This window comes from Carettochelys insculpta, chromosome 12 (genome assembly GCF_033958435.1).
Source record: "Carettochelys insculpta isolate YL-2023 chromosome 12, ASM3395843v1, whole genome shotgun sequence".
NCBI classification, from domain to species: domain Eukaryota; kingdom Metazoa; phylum Chordata; order Testudines; family Carettochelyidae; genus Carettochelys; species Carettochelys insculpta.
Window position 1 is genome coordinate 27,198,054 of NC_134148.1, and position 16,039 is coordinate 27,214,092.

General features: G+C 44.9%; 1 protein-coding gene across 1 annotated transcript in view; it reads right to left on the bottom strand.

The window, feature by feature from the left end:
• Nucleotides 1–433: 433 nt before the first annotated feature.
• Nucleotides 434–16,039, bottom strand: part of HDGFL3 (HDGF like 3) — a 53,258-nt gene continuing 37,652 nt past the window's right edge. The window contains exons 3-6 of the mRNA XM_075006839.1: nucleotides 13,249–13,387; nucleotides 10,992–11,150; nucleotides 8,369–8,515; nucleotides 434–1,579 (exon numbers count right to left, since the gene is read on the bottom strand). Coding sequence (XP_074862940.1) covers nucleotides 1,574–1,579; nucleotides 8,369–8,515; nucleotides 10,992–11,150; nucleotides 13,249–13,387 — 451 coding nt within the window. The 3' untranslated portion in view covers nucleotides 434–1,573. The remainder of the gene's footprint in view (nucleotides 1,580–8,368; nucleotides 8,516–10,991; nucleotides 11,151–13,248; nucleotides 13,388–16,039) is intronic.

Genomic DNA, 16,039 nt, shown 5'->3' on the forward strand with positions numbered 1-16,039 from the left:
TCACAGCATTTATTTCCTCCAGAACCCAAAACTTCCTGGGTGTGGAGTCCTCCCTTATACTTCTGAATTCCAGCCAGTCAGCTCCATCCCAGCACATTCTCCCCAAGAAAACAAAACAAGAGCTGCTCAGTCACAGGAGGACATAGTGTCTCTCAAATAGTTATTGTACTCCCAGCGTGCTTTCCTCTAGTGCTTTCAACGAAACTTTGAATATGATCATGGTGAATTTAATAACCTCCTGTTATCCAGAATAAAAAGCCATGTACAGAAAAAAAAAATCTCACCTGGACTTATATCTATTACTGTCAACTCAGTGTTAACAGAATGTTTTGCTTTAATACTTGAGTTACATTAATACCTCACATTATTACACGTATGAAGCCAAATATGACGCTAACTTACTTGCTTACAACCTCAAACCTTACTCCCAATACACATTCCAATAAATTTATTCTGTAAAAACAATACATTTTTTGTTTTTGTTTTTTGTTTTTTTTGTTTTGTTTTTTACAGTAAACTTGTCAACTACAAACCTTGAATACGCAAAAGATGTTCCAAGGACAAGCATAACGAGGATTGATAAAACCAGACTAAGTATGTTTTCACAATAAAAGCTGGCATAAAAATAAATAAAATTCTCTATTATCACAATAGCAACAATAATGTACACAGAATAATGGGTCTGGAATGCCTACTTCCTAGTCTAGATCTATTTCCAAAATTAAAAAAACAGAAACAAAAAACCAAAACCAGAAGAATGACAGGATCCTTTTTTAAGCCTTTCAATACTGAAAATTTGATGTTTTGGTTTGTTTTCTTAGGGCTTCTGTATCACATTAAGCTTCAAAATGGAAAGCTTCCAAATGAATGAGCTCAAATTGTGTTGGCATTGGAAAAAATCCTGGATTAATCTAAAGAAACACAAAAAGACTTCCACTAACTCCACATATAAGTACTAAGCCAGATAGTGTACATTACATCGTGATTTTGAGAAATATTAACGAGTATAACTAGCTAGGTACTTCTAATAAGGAAAGATATTTTATTACAGTATTGACCTTTGCAATGATCTCAGCCGAAGAATTTTTCTTTTGTTTCATAAACTGATCAAAAAACAAGAAAGGATGGATATAGTGTAATTTAAAAAGTCATGTTTATAGGTGGAATAGATTCTTGTGGGCTTGCATGTAGGGGATTCTAATTTCTAAGGTTTGCTTGTTTTACAAAAATGCAGATTTTGAACTAGTTAATTTGGAGTTTCTGCCTTTTCTCTTTAGAAAAGACTTTTACTACATGTACAATCTGCGATGTTTCTATAAACCTCAGCCACTGGAATAGGGCAACTCCATGCAACCAAATAATATGAAATTCAAACCATATCCCTTAGAAAAAGGGTAAAATGTCATTTCTGCAAACACAACAGATAGGAATGTGAAGAATGTGCATACAAACTGGGATGTTGTTGATGATACCAATGAATAGGTGTGCTGACTCATATCAAATCCAAGAATATTAGACAACCAAACACGTAACCTTCTTGTTTTCCCTTAGTATGCAGAAGTCATTATGTTGGTTAAGTCTGAAAGAGAGAAAAACAATTGCATTTAATGTAAGGTTTAATGCATTAAGCTACCAAGAAAACGCCTTATCTTTACAATTCAGAGCTACAGTTACACTGTGTGGGACATAGCAATGGGCAAGATTTGTTTTAAAGGAAACAGTTTGTGCTGCATCATAAACTCACACTCTCACAACACGTTAATGAACATGACTTGAGCATTCAGGGCTTTCTTCAAATGAAAAGCTTTGTTCCATTCATGTTGTTGGATTTTGTTTCCTCCCCATAATTTTGTTATGACAGGTGTAGGATACACCAAATACAACCAAGTTCTGTAGTTTTCTGTTTTATCAAACCCTGGATAATACATCACGCAAAAGGTTAGATCACTGCTCTGTCCACAGGAGCTCCTGGGCCTTGCAAGAAGTCACTAGAAATGCGTATGCGTTCTGCTCAAGCAAACGAACACTTGCCCACGACAAAAGAAATAGAAAATCTGAGGGTGTTTTTGTTATTGCAGAAGACAGGACAGCCTGGCTTGGAGCTCTCTGTGGGATGAAAAACATAGGAAGAAACTCCCATGTTATGACTGAGTCAAGTCCAGCTCTTGTGCCTGTTTACATTAACAGCAGCAGAATCAGACTCTCTGTGTGTGTCATGGCAAGTCTCTTGTCTTCATGTCTCAGTTTCTCCAAGTAAAATGGAGTTATGTTACCTACCTACCTCACAGGGATCCATTCATTTTTGTCTAGCTCTTGGAAGATACTGAACATGCATGTGGGGTTTCCCTTTAGGGACAGTACTGAAAATGACTTGTAAAGGAAGGATTTAGAGTGTCACCTGATCTATCCTCCCCCATGTGAATTACCGAAGGAAAGAAACACAACACACAGAGTCCACGTGAAGCGATCAACAATGTAATTGTTTTTGTTCATTCAGAAAAAAAAATCAATGTCAGGAAGAAAGGGGGCTGAGGGTAAATCCGCAGGGGATAACGGGCTTTTCATTTTACACAGGATCTGGAAGAGAACAGGAAAAACAAAACATTTTAACACTGTGGCACTAGCAACACCCTTCCTGTGCTCTTGCCCTGTACAACCCAGTGCAACACCGTTAGTTGTCACATCATGGCTATGGGTAAGCATGTCTCTCTGACCCAAGTGGATCAGCTGACAACAGGCCCCCACTCTGGTTGTGGCCTGTAACTGCTTATGACTTTCTGACCATCTTTTTGTCTATACTGCATCTAGCATGGGGGGCGGAGGGGGGAGCTAAGTATGCGATCAGGGCTCCTAGGCAGTGTTCCTCCTATTTATTTTCCAACCACATGTAGAATAAATTTTGTTGTGTGCCCCAAGGCATGTGCACCATCAGTAGAAACAGATGCTGATGGCTGTGGGCGCTTTGCTGGGCAAAACATGTGACTGTTTCCTGGATGGCTGCCCAAGCACATAGCCTACAGGCAACACTCCTCCTAGGCACTACGAAATATAAGTCTAATTAATAAAGGGCTACGCTTTTGTTACTGGTTTCTGTCCCTTATCCATGGGAGGGGCTACTGCAAAATATATTCTCTATCACATACACAATGTCCTTCAGGGGCTTCTCCCGCCAGCTCCCAGGGCAGTGACGCTTTGATCTCAGGAGCCCCACACTAACTCTTTCCTGCTTATGCGTTGCTCAGGTGATACTTACAGGGGCTTCAGAGACGTTGCCAGGAGGTGCGCGCTCTGCAGTTGTGCTGCCTTCCGGAAGAGGTGCAGGCACCCATTAAAACAATTACACAACCGTTAGTCAACCAACACCTGTCTGCTACGCTTCCCTCCTGACACGAGCGTGAGGTATGGGCTGCACTGCTCAGTCCCCACAATAAACATGTCACGTTAATCCGTACAGCTGTCCCACTGCAATGTGCAGGCTTGGCCCTGGCTAAGGATAATGTACTCATGAGGGTGAACTGAGGGGATGAAGGGGCAGCTGTGGCTGTCACCCTTATTGGAGCTCAGTCACATGTTAACACAGCAACTTCCCCTCCCTGCCCAGAATTACAACCCAAGTGCTGGGCCAGAGCTGGGCACATGAGATAGCATTCAAAGAAAGGGGTCGGCCCATCCCCTATGAGGCTGCTGCTGCACGGACGACAGAAATCTAGTTTGATACCCTGCCCCCCAGCCACAGCGCAGGTCTTGCCAATATAGCAGAGGGCCGGCCTCCAAACCAGCAGCTCCCTTGATGGTCCATCCACACAGTCGTCAGGAAATCCGCATCAACCCTGTGCCTCTGCTCGGGCTCCTCGATCTACCTTGATCTCCTGCCGAAGCTATGCCGCCAAGGTCCCCCACTGGCCGCTGCCCCAGAAACCACCTTCTAGAGCTGCTCCACAGCAGGGATGGGCAGAGGCTGTGTTAATGCTGACAACCTGCAAACGTCCTAAGGCACTGGGGGGCTGTGGCAGCAGGATGCCACAGGGACCAGCTAGCAGCATAGATGTCATCAGATGGCCCCACCCCTATGGAACTGATGGACAGAGGGTTACAACACCAGGACGATGCCTATCCCCCTGCTACATATCCTGGTGTCCACCCTGCCCCTGATCAGCACGGGTTTCATTCCTTCCACAAGAGGGCATCCACACAACCACAGCTACAGCTTTGAGTGCCTTTACTGGCATCGCTTCCAGTGAGTCACCGCTTCAGCACCAGAGTGCTTTTGCATTGCACTAGCAAGATGATAAAGCCTTCCTGAAAAGCTTAGGTTGGTGGCTAAGAGCCTCGGCCTTGTAAAGCCAGGGTTGCAAGTTTAATCCCTGAGGGGGCCTTTCAAGGGTCTGGGGAAGGTTGTGTTAATACTAGCAGTGTGCTAGGCAATTCACTTAATCTCTCTGCTTTCTTTTCTCTACTTGTTAAGATGGGAGTAATGGTATTTGCATTCTTCATACACATGCTGTGACAATCAGAGATCAGTTTCGAGGAGCTAGCCCTTACTAAACATGTGGACAGAAGATTATTATTGTAGTAGAGAGAGCTCAAGAGGTCTTCTGGCAGCCATTACTGCAGTCTGAGGATTTGTTATGTTTCACAGAAGTCACTAGGGATGACGGTCTCCCACAAAAACACCAATGTCTCAATCACAAACTGTTCTGAGTACGCTCTCTCAGTAGTAAGGGTATCAGATGATAATCACTTTGGAGTGGATTGTAGCCACCTTCTTCACACTGGCATGAACAATTACTCCCCTGTGGAGGTCCACTGCTTTAAAGCAAAGTCTCTGATCACCATGGTGAGTCAGGAGATCACAATCTGACCCTCTAAAACCATGACAGTCCGTGGGCTGCATCGGGGAAAACCACACCTGTTTTACTTTTCATAAATGCATTCTTTTCCAGAGTCCACAGAACTGGCCAACCCCTGAACTGTGACTGTATTCATCCTCAAGCCTGTGCCTTGCTTTTGATTTAAATAAATTACATATATATCAGTACACAGTATAATATTCATCATATGACCCAAGCAGTAGCACTGACATACAAATGCATCCCACCACAAAGCATTTATGAGTATGCTCAACAAAGCCCTTACAGGAGTTTTCAGAGTAGTAAAATGAAAAAAGAAACTATGCCTCCAGTTCCAGTTAAGAGTCATAGCTGCTGAAAAGCAAAGCCACAACTCACGGGATGTCGAGATATGCAATGTGAATCTGCTTTTGGGGATTTACCCATTTACCAGCTAGTTTTATAGTGGGAAAGTGAAAATAAAATTAGAAATCAGAAATGTTCCACAGGAATAGTCTGTTTGGAAGGTGGTCTGAGGAAGCCTAAGCATAGGAATGCAGCTGAGTAGATAGAAGAAAAGGACTGTATCATCCAATGAGCAAGCAGTCTCAGCGGCTGCTAGCTTATAGAAGCTCTGTTAAGATCCATATTACCCAATATACTTTTGAGGTTCAAGTACAAGCTGCAGTAATTTTGGAGTACAGTTTTGGAGAGGCAGCAGCAGGAGCAAGGGAGAGAGGTAGCCAGAGGACCGATCCTAGGAACAGCTAGGTGGCTGGTATGAACTTAGCAGCAAGCCTAAAGGAAGAGCAGACCTCTGGGCCAATGTGACAGCCAGCAATACTAGCTTATGTTCCAATATGGTAGCATTTCTCTAACTTACCAAGGATCAGTCAGATAGGGAAGGTTTTTAAGGGGCACTACGACCCAAAGGCACATGTTGATCTCCGACCTGTCAGTCAAAGTGATGCTGACTAAAATATAAACCTGGTCCCTTCTGAAGATTAGCACAGTGGAAAATCATGCAGACCCCTATATAAATGCAGTGACTACTGTGATATTATTTAGATGAAAAACAGTCTGTGTCCTCTGGGTAGCCCATGCATGGCCATGGAAGGATGAATGCTGGGAGCACCAGTGACAAGGGAACTCATCAGCAAGAGCTCTGCTCTCTTGGGCAGCCATGCAGTTATGTTGAGAGGAATGTTTTTAGGCCTCCTACCATTCTAGGTTTCCATAGCCTTCCATAGCATGAGAGGCCCTGAGGGCAGGCAGGGATCCTTGCATTGCTCAAGCACCAAATCAAAATGGCAGGGATGACCAAATACACTCCAGAGAGGAGCATCAAGGAGGCTGTTGGTTGCTCATAATTAGAGATGGCAAAGCCAGTATCTCTTATTCACTGAGAACCATAACAAAGCAACAGATTTCCTGATCCCAGAGCTTCTCTGTGAGGGAACAAGCAGCCAAGCTATATTTTTGTATTTTTGTCTCTTCTTATGACCAGATAAACTCACTGAGCTTAATTTCCCTCTCATGCCCGTATAAGCCAGCTCTAACTTTTCTGAGGTAATGGGAGCTGCACTGGTGTGAGAAGAGAAGCAGGCACACTGTGTTCAAGTTAGGCATTGCTCTTCAAATGCTCTTTCATAGATTATAAGGCCAGACGGGATCACTGAATCAGCTAGTCTCACCTCTGAGTGAAATTCTTTGGTCTGTGATATATCAGTCACTCCTGCGTTGAGCCTTATAACTTGAGTTTGGCTAAAGTGTATCTTTTCCAGAAAGATATCCAGTCTTGATCTGAAGACATCAAGAGATGAAGATTCAACCACTTCCATGGAACACAACTTGAAAGGACTGCTGGAATGCGCCAGTGAGAAATCCTGAGGAGGACTGAGCATGAAATGTACTCAGTGTATGGGGGCGCAGAAGTCCCTTAGCACAGGAGAACCACAGTGGTTCCACTACATGTGAGATGGACGGCCACTAAGCAAGCATGACTGGGGATGCCATTCTCTTAGTGCTCCACATCAGCCCCTCAGAAACCATGGCACGGCAGTGTCTGGTGGCCTGAGAACATGGCAGTGAGTGATCACCTGGAGTCAGTGCTCATAAATCTGCTTTGAGGTGGTGTGCAAGGATTGCGGATCCTATTCCAGCACAGGGGCTGGAAGGCTGAATGGACAGCCCCATTGCCTGCTTGGAGGCTGTGGAGGTGGGTTTCATTCCACTCCAACCTCCACGGAGTTAGAAATCTCTTACACTTGGTGCAGCAGGGGAGGTGTAAGAATTTCATCCATATGTGAGACATAGTATCGTGGTATGTTATGCCACTGTCACTCACCACAACTAATCATTAAGTGTTTCGATCCTGACCTGAAGACTATCCTGTGCTTTGAAAATTCATCTGGTCTTATTATTGTAAACAGGCAAAACTCCATGCATGGTAGCACTTTCCGACCAAACTCTGAACGTGGGAGGTAACCTACCGCCATTCAACTCCCATGTCTGGGAGTCTGACCCAAGCATTTGTAAGGCACTCTGCACCAATCAGCGTGCCTAAATCAGCACTGACTTAGTGTTCTATATGCAAGTGACAGAGCCAGCCCCGTGTACTGGCGAGCAGGCCCAGTACAGAACTCAGCAATTAAAGGGCTAAAACAACAACAAACCCCACACAAGCACGAATTACTCTGACTGGTGATCTCAGAAGATACATTTGTGTGTGTGGAATGCATCATTTCCAGTTATCATCAGGCCGGTTATCTGTGCAGTGTGAACAGAGTATGGCAAGACAGGCTAGGAGTAATTGGTTTTTTTTTTTTTAAAGGTAGATGCTGCTCACCTGTTTGGACAGGCCAGGATAGGCTATAAACCCACCATGACATATCAATTCTCCTGTCCAGCACTCACTCTGTCTATTACTGGGCTCAATAACAATGCAAGAGTGTGCCCTGGACACAAGTATATGTGGATCAAGCTTGTGAGGGATGTGGAGGTTACTTTTTTGCTCAGCTGCCCAACTGCTCTAGGGCACAATGGCCTTCAGCACAGTGAAACCCAGAGCAGGATCAGCCCAGGAACCTGCACACATCCAGCCTGATTCTCCTCTGACGTATACCTGGGTGAATCAAAAGCAGCTCCAAAGAAACCATCAGAATTATGAGAGAAACATGTGAGAGAACATGCAGGGCCCCTGCACTGAGTAAAGCACAATATAGCATGCACAGGCACTGATTCTGCTCTCACATCAGTTTTGCCTCAGTGCAACTTCACTGACCTCAGCGGTGCTACTCCTGCTTTACGCTGGTGTCAGTGAGAGGAGAAACCCTGGCCACAGTGTTTGCTAAGGCTCGCTCACTCAGAAAGGGTGAAATTCATCCCCGTGCAGAGCCAACGCCGCTTCCACCCTCAAGCAGGCGTTGAGCAGGACTTAGGCAGTGTGTACAGGCCTCTGCACCGGATGCCCTTCACCGATCGGTCTGACGTTCTGGGGTCACAAACGGCACACAAAGGGAATGTGAACGGAAGATTACCCCTTCACTGGTTTTCTGCAAATCTGAAGAAGTGTTTCTTGTGTCATTGCCTGCATCTCCAGCATCGGAGCCGCTCTTATTTTCTTCTTCTTTGCAGTCCTTATCATCTTCATCTCCGGGAGATTTCCGTGACTGCTTGGAGGATTTCTAAACAGATCAACAACACAGTTAACAAACAAAAAACCAAACTGCGGAGCGAGAAAGACGCAGCTTGTGTTTTACAATGGGTGAGCGAGTCCATTCTTCGTGTGCTAGCTCACAGACCCCTGTCTGTAGCTCTTCCTTGATACAGTCAATGGGGGTGGAAAGCATATTTTGGTTTCAACATTCAGAGTTACAGCAACCGATGAAACAACAGGAGACAGTGACAGCTGAGGTAGGTGGGGAGCTTTGCTAATCAGAGGTACAGAGGGTAACAGGAGGAGGGTCACTGTAGGTTTGGTTAGTTAATGAAACAATGGTGCCCGACAGACAAAAGTTTGGATTACACGCAGGTGTGAAACGAGAGCGGAACTGGCAGACCTGTTTTCCATACTTTCTTAGAGCTGTCAGTTTTAGTATATTAACATTAAAACCACATGGAACCAAGACATCTTTCCTCTTCTTTTTTATGTTACGGAGTTCTCCAGCACAAAAGGATAGGCTGTGGCTTTAAGCCACCAACCTACTAATTCTCCATTCTTCCAAAGTCTCCCAGAAAAAAAGGAAGTAGACAAGATCTGAATTTCTAAGGTGGAAAACACACTGCAGGGGGAAAAAAATCTTTTTATATATTTTTTGTACACCTACATGTTCTGGAGTACTGAGATCGAAGGCTTTTGTTCAAATCCCAGCCCATCTCTAATGCAGAGCTCAGCAAATCTGAAACTGGCCCTCCAATAAAATTTAATTAATGAAATTTTTTCTCACTGATGTTGTATAAGGCCAGATTAATAAGACAAATCAAGCAATGGTTCTTATATGGGATTCTCTTCCTTGACTTCAGTGGGCTTCAGATCTGGCTCATAATTAAACTAGGTTAAAAATACAAAAAGAAGAGCAAAGTCATCTTGAGCTGTTCTCGAGAGCACATTAATCAAAACACGACTGTGACGACAGCTGCATCATACACGCGATTATAATCAATGCCTTTGTATTCCACATTTCGAAGTCACATATTTCTGCTGTGGAAATCACCCTTTGTTGCAGAGTCAAGCTCCAGAGCCCAAGATTTCTTTAAAAGAAAAATATGGGCCATGTTCTGTTGCTGACTTTTAACTCCCTGGGATCTCTACTTAAAACTGATTGCATGGCATGGCCCAATGTTTTTAGTCTTTATGGTGGTGAAAATAAGCTTGAAATGTGAACTGAGTATAAATCAAAGCAGAGTTTGCAGGCAGCTGAAACGAGATCTCTGAGAGGGGTGAACTCCTTCACTCATCTCAGTGCAGTGTTAATTCTGAAAACCAGAGAAAACTATTCAAATATAGACCTTGTTAAATGTTTCACTCATCTTTTATCTGTATTTAAACACGCTTGTCCCACCACCCCAAGCTGCCTTGGTCAGCTGCCAATGCCTGAAATACTCATTACACAGCTGCCAAACATCCAGTTTCTTTTCAGCACCAACAATTTCTCTGACCTAATAAAAATGATTATCTGGGAAGTATGTAAAACACATTGGAGCAGATCCACCGCTGGTATGAACTGGTATAGCTCTGTTGGCTTGCACGGAGCTGTGATGATTTAAACCAGCTGAGGACCAGGCCCACTGAATAAAACACGAGTGCCACTGTGCTGAAAGACGGACAGATATATGAAAGTGAATAATAGGATCTCAAGAACCTATGCAGCTCTCATGAGACAGAGACAGAGTCCCTGGCAAAGTTTAACAGATTTATTTTCCCAACACCCCTGTGAGGTAGGGAAATGCCTTTAACCCCATTTTACAGATGGGGAAGTGAGATGCAGCGAGACATAGGCTATGGTTACACTACAGCAATCTGTCAACAGAAGTCACTATCTGAAGAGACTTCCTGACAAAGCTTCTGTTGACAGAGTGCGGCCACACATGAAAGCCAATCAGGAGAGCGCTTCACTCCTTCAACAGAGCGTCCGGACTGCCCGGCTGCTCTCTAGACAAAACAGGTATCCAGAAGCACAGCAGACAGGGCTGCCCATTGCTCTGGATGCCCTGTGTGTCAAGAGAAGCCCCCCAAAGAGCGTTCACGTGGCTCTTTTGTTGACAGAATCTGTTGACAGCAGCATTATGCCTCTGGGATGAGAGGCAGAACGCTGCCGGCAAAAGTGCTGGGTTTTGTCAACAAACTGTCAAGAAAAAGCATTTTGTGTGTGGACATTCCACCAGTTTTGTCAACAAAATCAGGGTTTTTGTAGGCAAAACTTGCTAGTGTAACCGTAGCCCAAGTGACTTGCCCAAAGTCAAACAGGAAGTCTGTGGCAGAGCAGGAAATTGAAACCAGGTCTCCCAAATATTATGTTAGAGTCTTTACCCCTGGACCAGCCTTCCTCTCTAATTCAATAAACTCCACCATTTTGGAACAGAAATCTAGATGCTGTAGAAGGCAGGGCTAAGCTGCCATTACAATGCAAATCAGTGACAATGGAAAAGCTCCCAGATAACCTTTGAAGTGTAGGATTTTTTTCGTTTTGAGCCTGCTTTTTCATTCTTTCTTTTGCCTTTTCCATCCTCTTCTACCCGATCACCTTCCTCCTCGCTGCTCGCATCAGCTGTATTTCCTCCTTCGCCCTCAGTTTCTGATGAGCTCTGTTGCTGAATCGCCTTTGAAATAATAATAATAACAATAATAATAAAATAAAATTCCCCCAAATAATTAAATTTTGCCAAGTCATATTTTGAACAGGGACATCCTAAGAAGAGACAGCTTACATCTTACTCATTCCACTCAGGAACAAATTAGCGTGATCCTGCAACCATCAAAATAGAAGGCTGGCAGAGGCCACTTCCTCAGTAGCCACTTGAAAATAGTTATGAGATGCCTATTCTGAGATGCCATATGCAAAGAGGTTTACAAAGGATCAGAAGCGCAGGTGATGACAGTCTGCACAATGAAGAACTATTGATTCTGTTCAGAAGGATCTGTCATTTCCCATGTGTGTGTCATGCAATGCAAACTCAGAGATCTTGACTGCATGGGAGAGTGACCTAAGCAGTAGAAAGGGTGGCCAGCTATGAAAGCCCCCCCAAACCAGTTTCTTCCTGGAGGGAAGCTTCAAATCTGACCAGGAGGTGAAAAATTGTCAGACTTTCCTCCTTCCGGAGTCCACAAGGCAACTAACTCTACCTCTACCAACATACAGATCATCTTCTGCCTGGTTCAGGAGGGATGGAGATGCCTACATCCTCCTGCACAGGTTCCATACACATGTGCCCATTGGACAACAGAGCCGTGTCTACACGTGCACGCTACTTCGAAGTAGCGGCACTAACTTCGAAATAGCGCCCGTCACGGCTACACGTGTTGGGCGCTATTTCGATGTTAACATCGACGTTAGGTGGCGAGATGTCGAAGCCGCTAACCCCATGAGGGGATGGGAATAGCGCCCTACTTCGAAGTTGAACATCGAAGTAGGGCACGTGTAGCCGATCCGCGTCCTGCAACATCGACATAGTGGGGTCCGCCATGGTGGCCATCAGCTGAGGGGTTGAGAGACGCTCTCTCTCCAGCCCCTGCGGGGCTCTATGGTCATCGTGTGCAGCAGCGCTTAGCCCAGGGCTTCTGGCTGCTGCTGCTGCTGCTGCAGCTGGGGATCCATGCTGCATGCACAGGGTCTGCAACCAGTTGTCGGCTGTGTGGATCTTGTGTTGTTTAGTGCAACTGTGTCTGGGGGGGCCCTTTAAGGGAGCGGCTTGCTGTTGAGTCCGCCCTGTGACCCTGTCTGCAGCTGTGCCTGGCACCCTTATTTCGATGTGTGCTACTTTGGCGTGTAGACGTTCCCTCGCAGCGCCTATTTCGATGTGGTGCTGCGCAACGTCGATGTTGAACGTCGACGTTGCCAGCCCTGGAGGACGTGTAGACGTTATTCATCGAAATAGCCTATTTCGATGTCGCTACATCGAAATAAGCTACTTCGATGTAGGCTTCACGTGTAGACGTAGCCCAGGTGTCCTCCATCTTTAGGAGGGGGCTTATATTCTTGAAGGACCGTAAGATACTATGGGCTTCTATAGCTCCTTGACTGTTCATTTCTGGCTTACTGACTCTGTCTCTGACACATGATAGGGATAACTGTTAAATGGCAGTCACTGTTCCTGTCAAAAGCTCCTGCTCTGTTCCTCCCCCTTCTCTGAAGTTCTGCTGTTATGCACTGTCAATGCAAAAATCCTCAGCCCACTGACAATGTCAAGTCAGAGGGTAGCACACTGCTATAAAAATAAATCCCACATGGAACTGGGCACCAGTTTATATGGAATTCAAAAAACAGCCTCCATTTTTAATTCACCTAAATCTACTGCAAAATTTTCCAGAGTACTGCACAGACTAAGTGGCTATGCTGTACAATTAAGAGCCCATTTGTCACAGAGGACAAGACCACAGTGATCTTTATGTTATACAATTCCTTTCCCATTACCAGCTCAAAACCCCCTCAATTATACCCAAGCCTGGGCCTTCTAGTGTAACTGCCCTCAGGCACACCTGAACCTGGGACCTCTGGAGCCCCTACAGCTTGAGCTGAAGGCCAGCTGGCTCTCAGCTTAGGCTGTAGGGGACATTTATTCTTTCTCTGTGAAGTGGTCTCGGTATCATATACGTGTGTGGGTTACACTAGCACCAGGCATGGAACAATTACACTGATAAGATACCGTCAAAAGGAATATAAGTAAGATAAAGAGGAACAGAAGGGAAGTTGTCGTTTACCTGGTATCCAGTAAACTTGACTCCAGGGTTGTTTTCTATTTCCCACAGTCCTTCGTTAAATCCTTTTCGCTTATTTGACTTCCCAAACTTATCTTTATATTCTTTATATGGGAAGAGGTCTTTGGGCCCCAGGAACGCACTGCATTTTAACGAAAGTGACATTCAAAAATCTTTTTAGAATTTTTTTCCCCCTGCAAAGTAACGATATATTGAGGATACAATGCCTATTCTTTTGTTCATTTTATTAAATTCTTACACTCTGGCTGATTTTGTGTTAGCGTGGTGAGTCTGCATTAATAGATTTTACAGCCTTGGTTAGGATCCCAACTTTGATGTTACGAAATCATGCAGTAAAGTGCTTAAGACAATTATTAATTTTCTCATGCATTATATTAACTACTGATGAAAATTCTGCAAATTGGAACAGACCAAAAATAATATTATAAGAACATTAAAGTGCATGGAGAACAGCTAGAATCCAAGAGCAAAAACCTGCACATTATATTATGTGGCAATAATGGGCGTGGTATTTATTATTATTGTCTTAGAAGTCTCAGTCTCGTCCATGACTGGGCTAGGTGTAGTCCATTGGGTTAGGTATAGTACAAACACTGAATAAAAAGATGGTTCCTGCCCACTAACACTTACATCTCAGTGTAAGGCAAGAGACAACAGGCCAAGATGGACAGATGGGGGATTCTAGGAAACAATGGAACAATGCTGCTCAGCTTGACTAGCAGTGCTGTCAGCACACCAGGTGCCTAATTGTTGCAAAGGTGTTTGGTATGCATTGCAGCTAAGGGTATGTCTTCACTATGTGGAAGATCGACTCGGCCAGCCCCAGTGCTTGGGTGGCTGGGCAGCATGGTGTCTGCCACCCTGGTAAGCCCTGGGGCTCTGCTGTACACTGGCCATCGCCCTGGGATCTGGTGGCTAGGCAAGTGCAGTTACTGGACTCTCATCCCCGAGTTCCCCCCTACATTCCCAAGTCCTACCCTGAGTCCCTCGCGTCCCCGCACCTCCTGCCCTGACTTCTGCGCCCCCACATCCTCCATACCCCTGCCCCGAGCTCCCCATCCCAATCCCTTGTACAAACTCCCCGCATCTCACAACTCCCCTGCCTTGATTCCTATACCTCCAAGGAGTCTCCCACCCCTCATCTCTGCTTTCACTACTGCAGCCCCACCCTGTGCCCTCCACCTCCCAACCCCCTGCCCTGACTCCTGCATCCCCCAGCACCCCTGCGCTTGGACCCCTCACACTTCATCCCACGCTTAAATTTCTTACAGGTACTGTCCTATCTCAACCCTTCACTCACCCTCCTGAGCAGCCCCCCTGCCAAGGTGGTAGAGGGTGTTTTGTTGTGATACAAGAGTACCTGTAAGAAATTTAAGTTACTTTCACCTCTTGTGGAGACTGTACAGTTACTTAACAGCTAAAGACAGGAGACAAAAGTGACATCACAACACAGAACTGCAAGGAATTAACTTTCCTTTATCTCTAAGGAATTATTCCCTAATTTTGTTGCTGCTGAGATGGGCAGGGCTGACAACAAAATTACAGAGGATCATATGAAACTCATCACAAGACACCTGAATTTATATCATCCATAACACGTGGAAATTTTAGTTCAGTTTTTAGGTACGCTAGAAAAATAAAAAATGCTAACGTGTGTTTTGAGATCTTTGTCCTTTGTGGAGGAGGATAGTATTCACCACACAGCCATAAAAGAGCTAATGAGACTCACTCTGCTGTTTATTATTAGTTATTCTTCATAAAATATGGAGACAACTGCATAGTGTGTTTTCTGTGTCTGAGGTAAAAACCAGGTCACAGGCTAAAAATAACTCTTGGGACAAACGAGTTCATGAGCCCAAAATGAAGCCACTGCAGAGTTAACAGTAAGCAACCTCTAATTAATATTATTCTTATTCTCAAAGGCGGTAATTAATTATTTTGAGACTTTTTACTCCCACCCATTTCTCCCTGCCCAGCCATAGTCCTACCCAGCTTGGTTCTTCCACCATCCCTGCTGCTCCGCCTTCCTCCACCCCACAAAAACAGAAGAATATTTATTTGAAATGCGAGGTGGCAAAGTATGAGACTCTTGATTTAGCTTGGCTCTTCTTCCCTTTGCCCACCGCCAATCTTCTCACCCTCTCCTGTTCTGTATTTATGCAGAAATATGAGCTTATAGGACTAGAGTATTAGAAGTATTTAAATAGCTCCTATGATTCTCAAATGCATCGAAGTGCCCAAGGGCTACATTTACACTAGCCTGGAAAACTGACCCTGAATGGGTCAATCTTCCAGGGTTCAATCTCCTAAGTCTGGTAGGCACACGTGAAATCAACCTTTCAGGGGTCACAGTTGACCCCCTGTATGCCACATGAGACGCAAGGAGAGGAGCTGACCTTCTTCAGTAAGGACAGCCAAGTAAGCCAAGCACAGATACACCAATTCTAGCTACACACTTGCCGTAGTTAGATTTGCATATCTGCAGTTGACTTACTTTGCCCAGTGCAGATACAGCCTGAGCAACCATTGGTTTCAGTGGGTTTTAGGTTCCAACTAGGGAAGTTAAAGTTTAACCAGTTAACGGGTTAACTGGTAAGCTTCACTCTAAATGGATGAGGCTTACCAATTACGGTTAACCAGTACGGGCTGGAGCTGCTTCCTCCCCACCCTGACCCCAAGGGAAGGAGATTGTTCCAGCTGGGCTGGGCTGCTGCAGATGATGGCTGCTACCACCAAACTGGAGTGGAGTAGCCTTCCCAGCTGCCACCCCCGC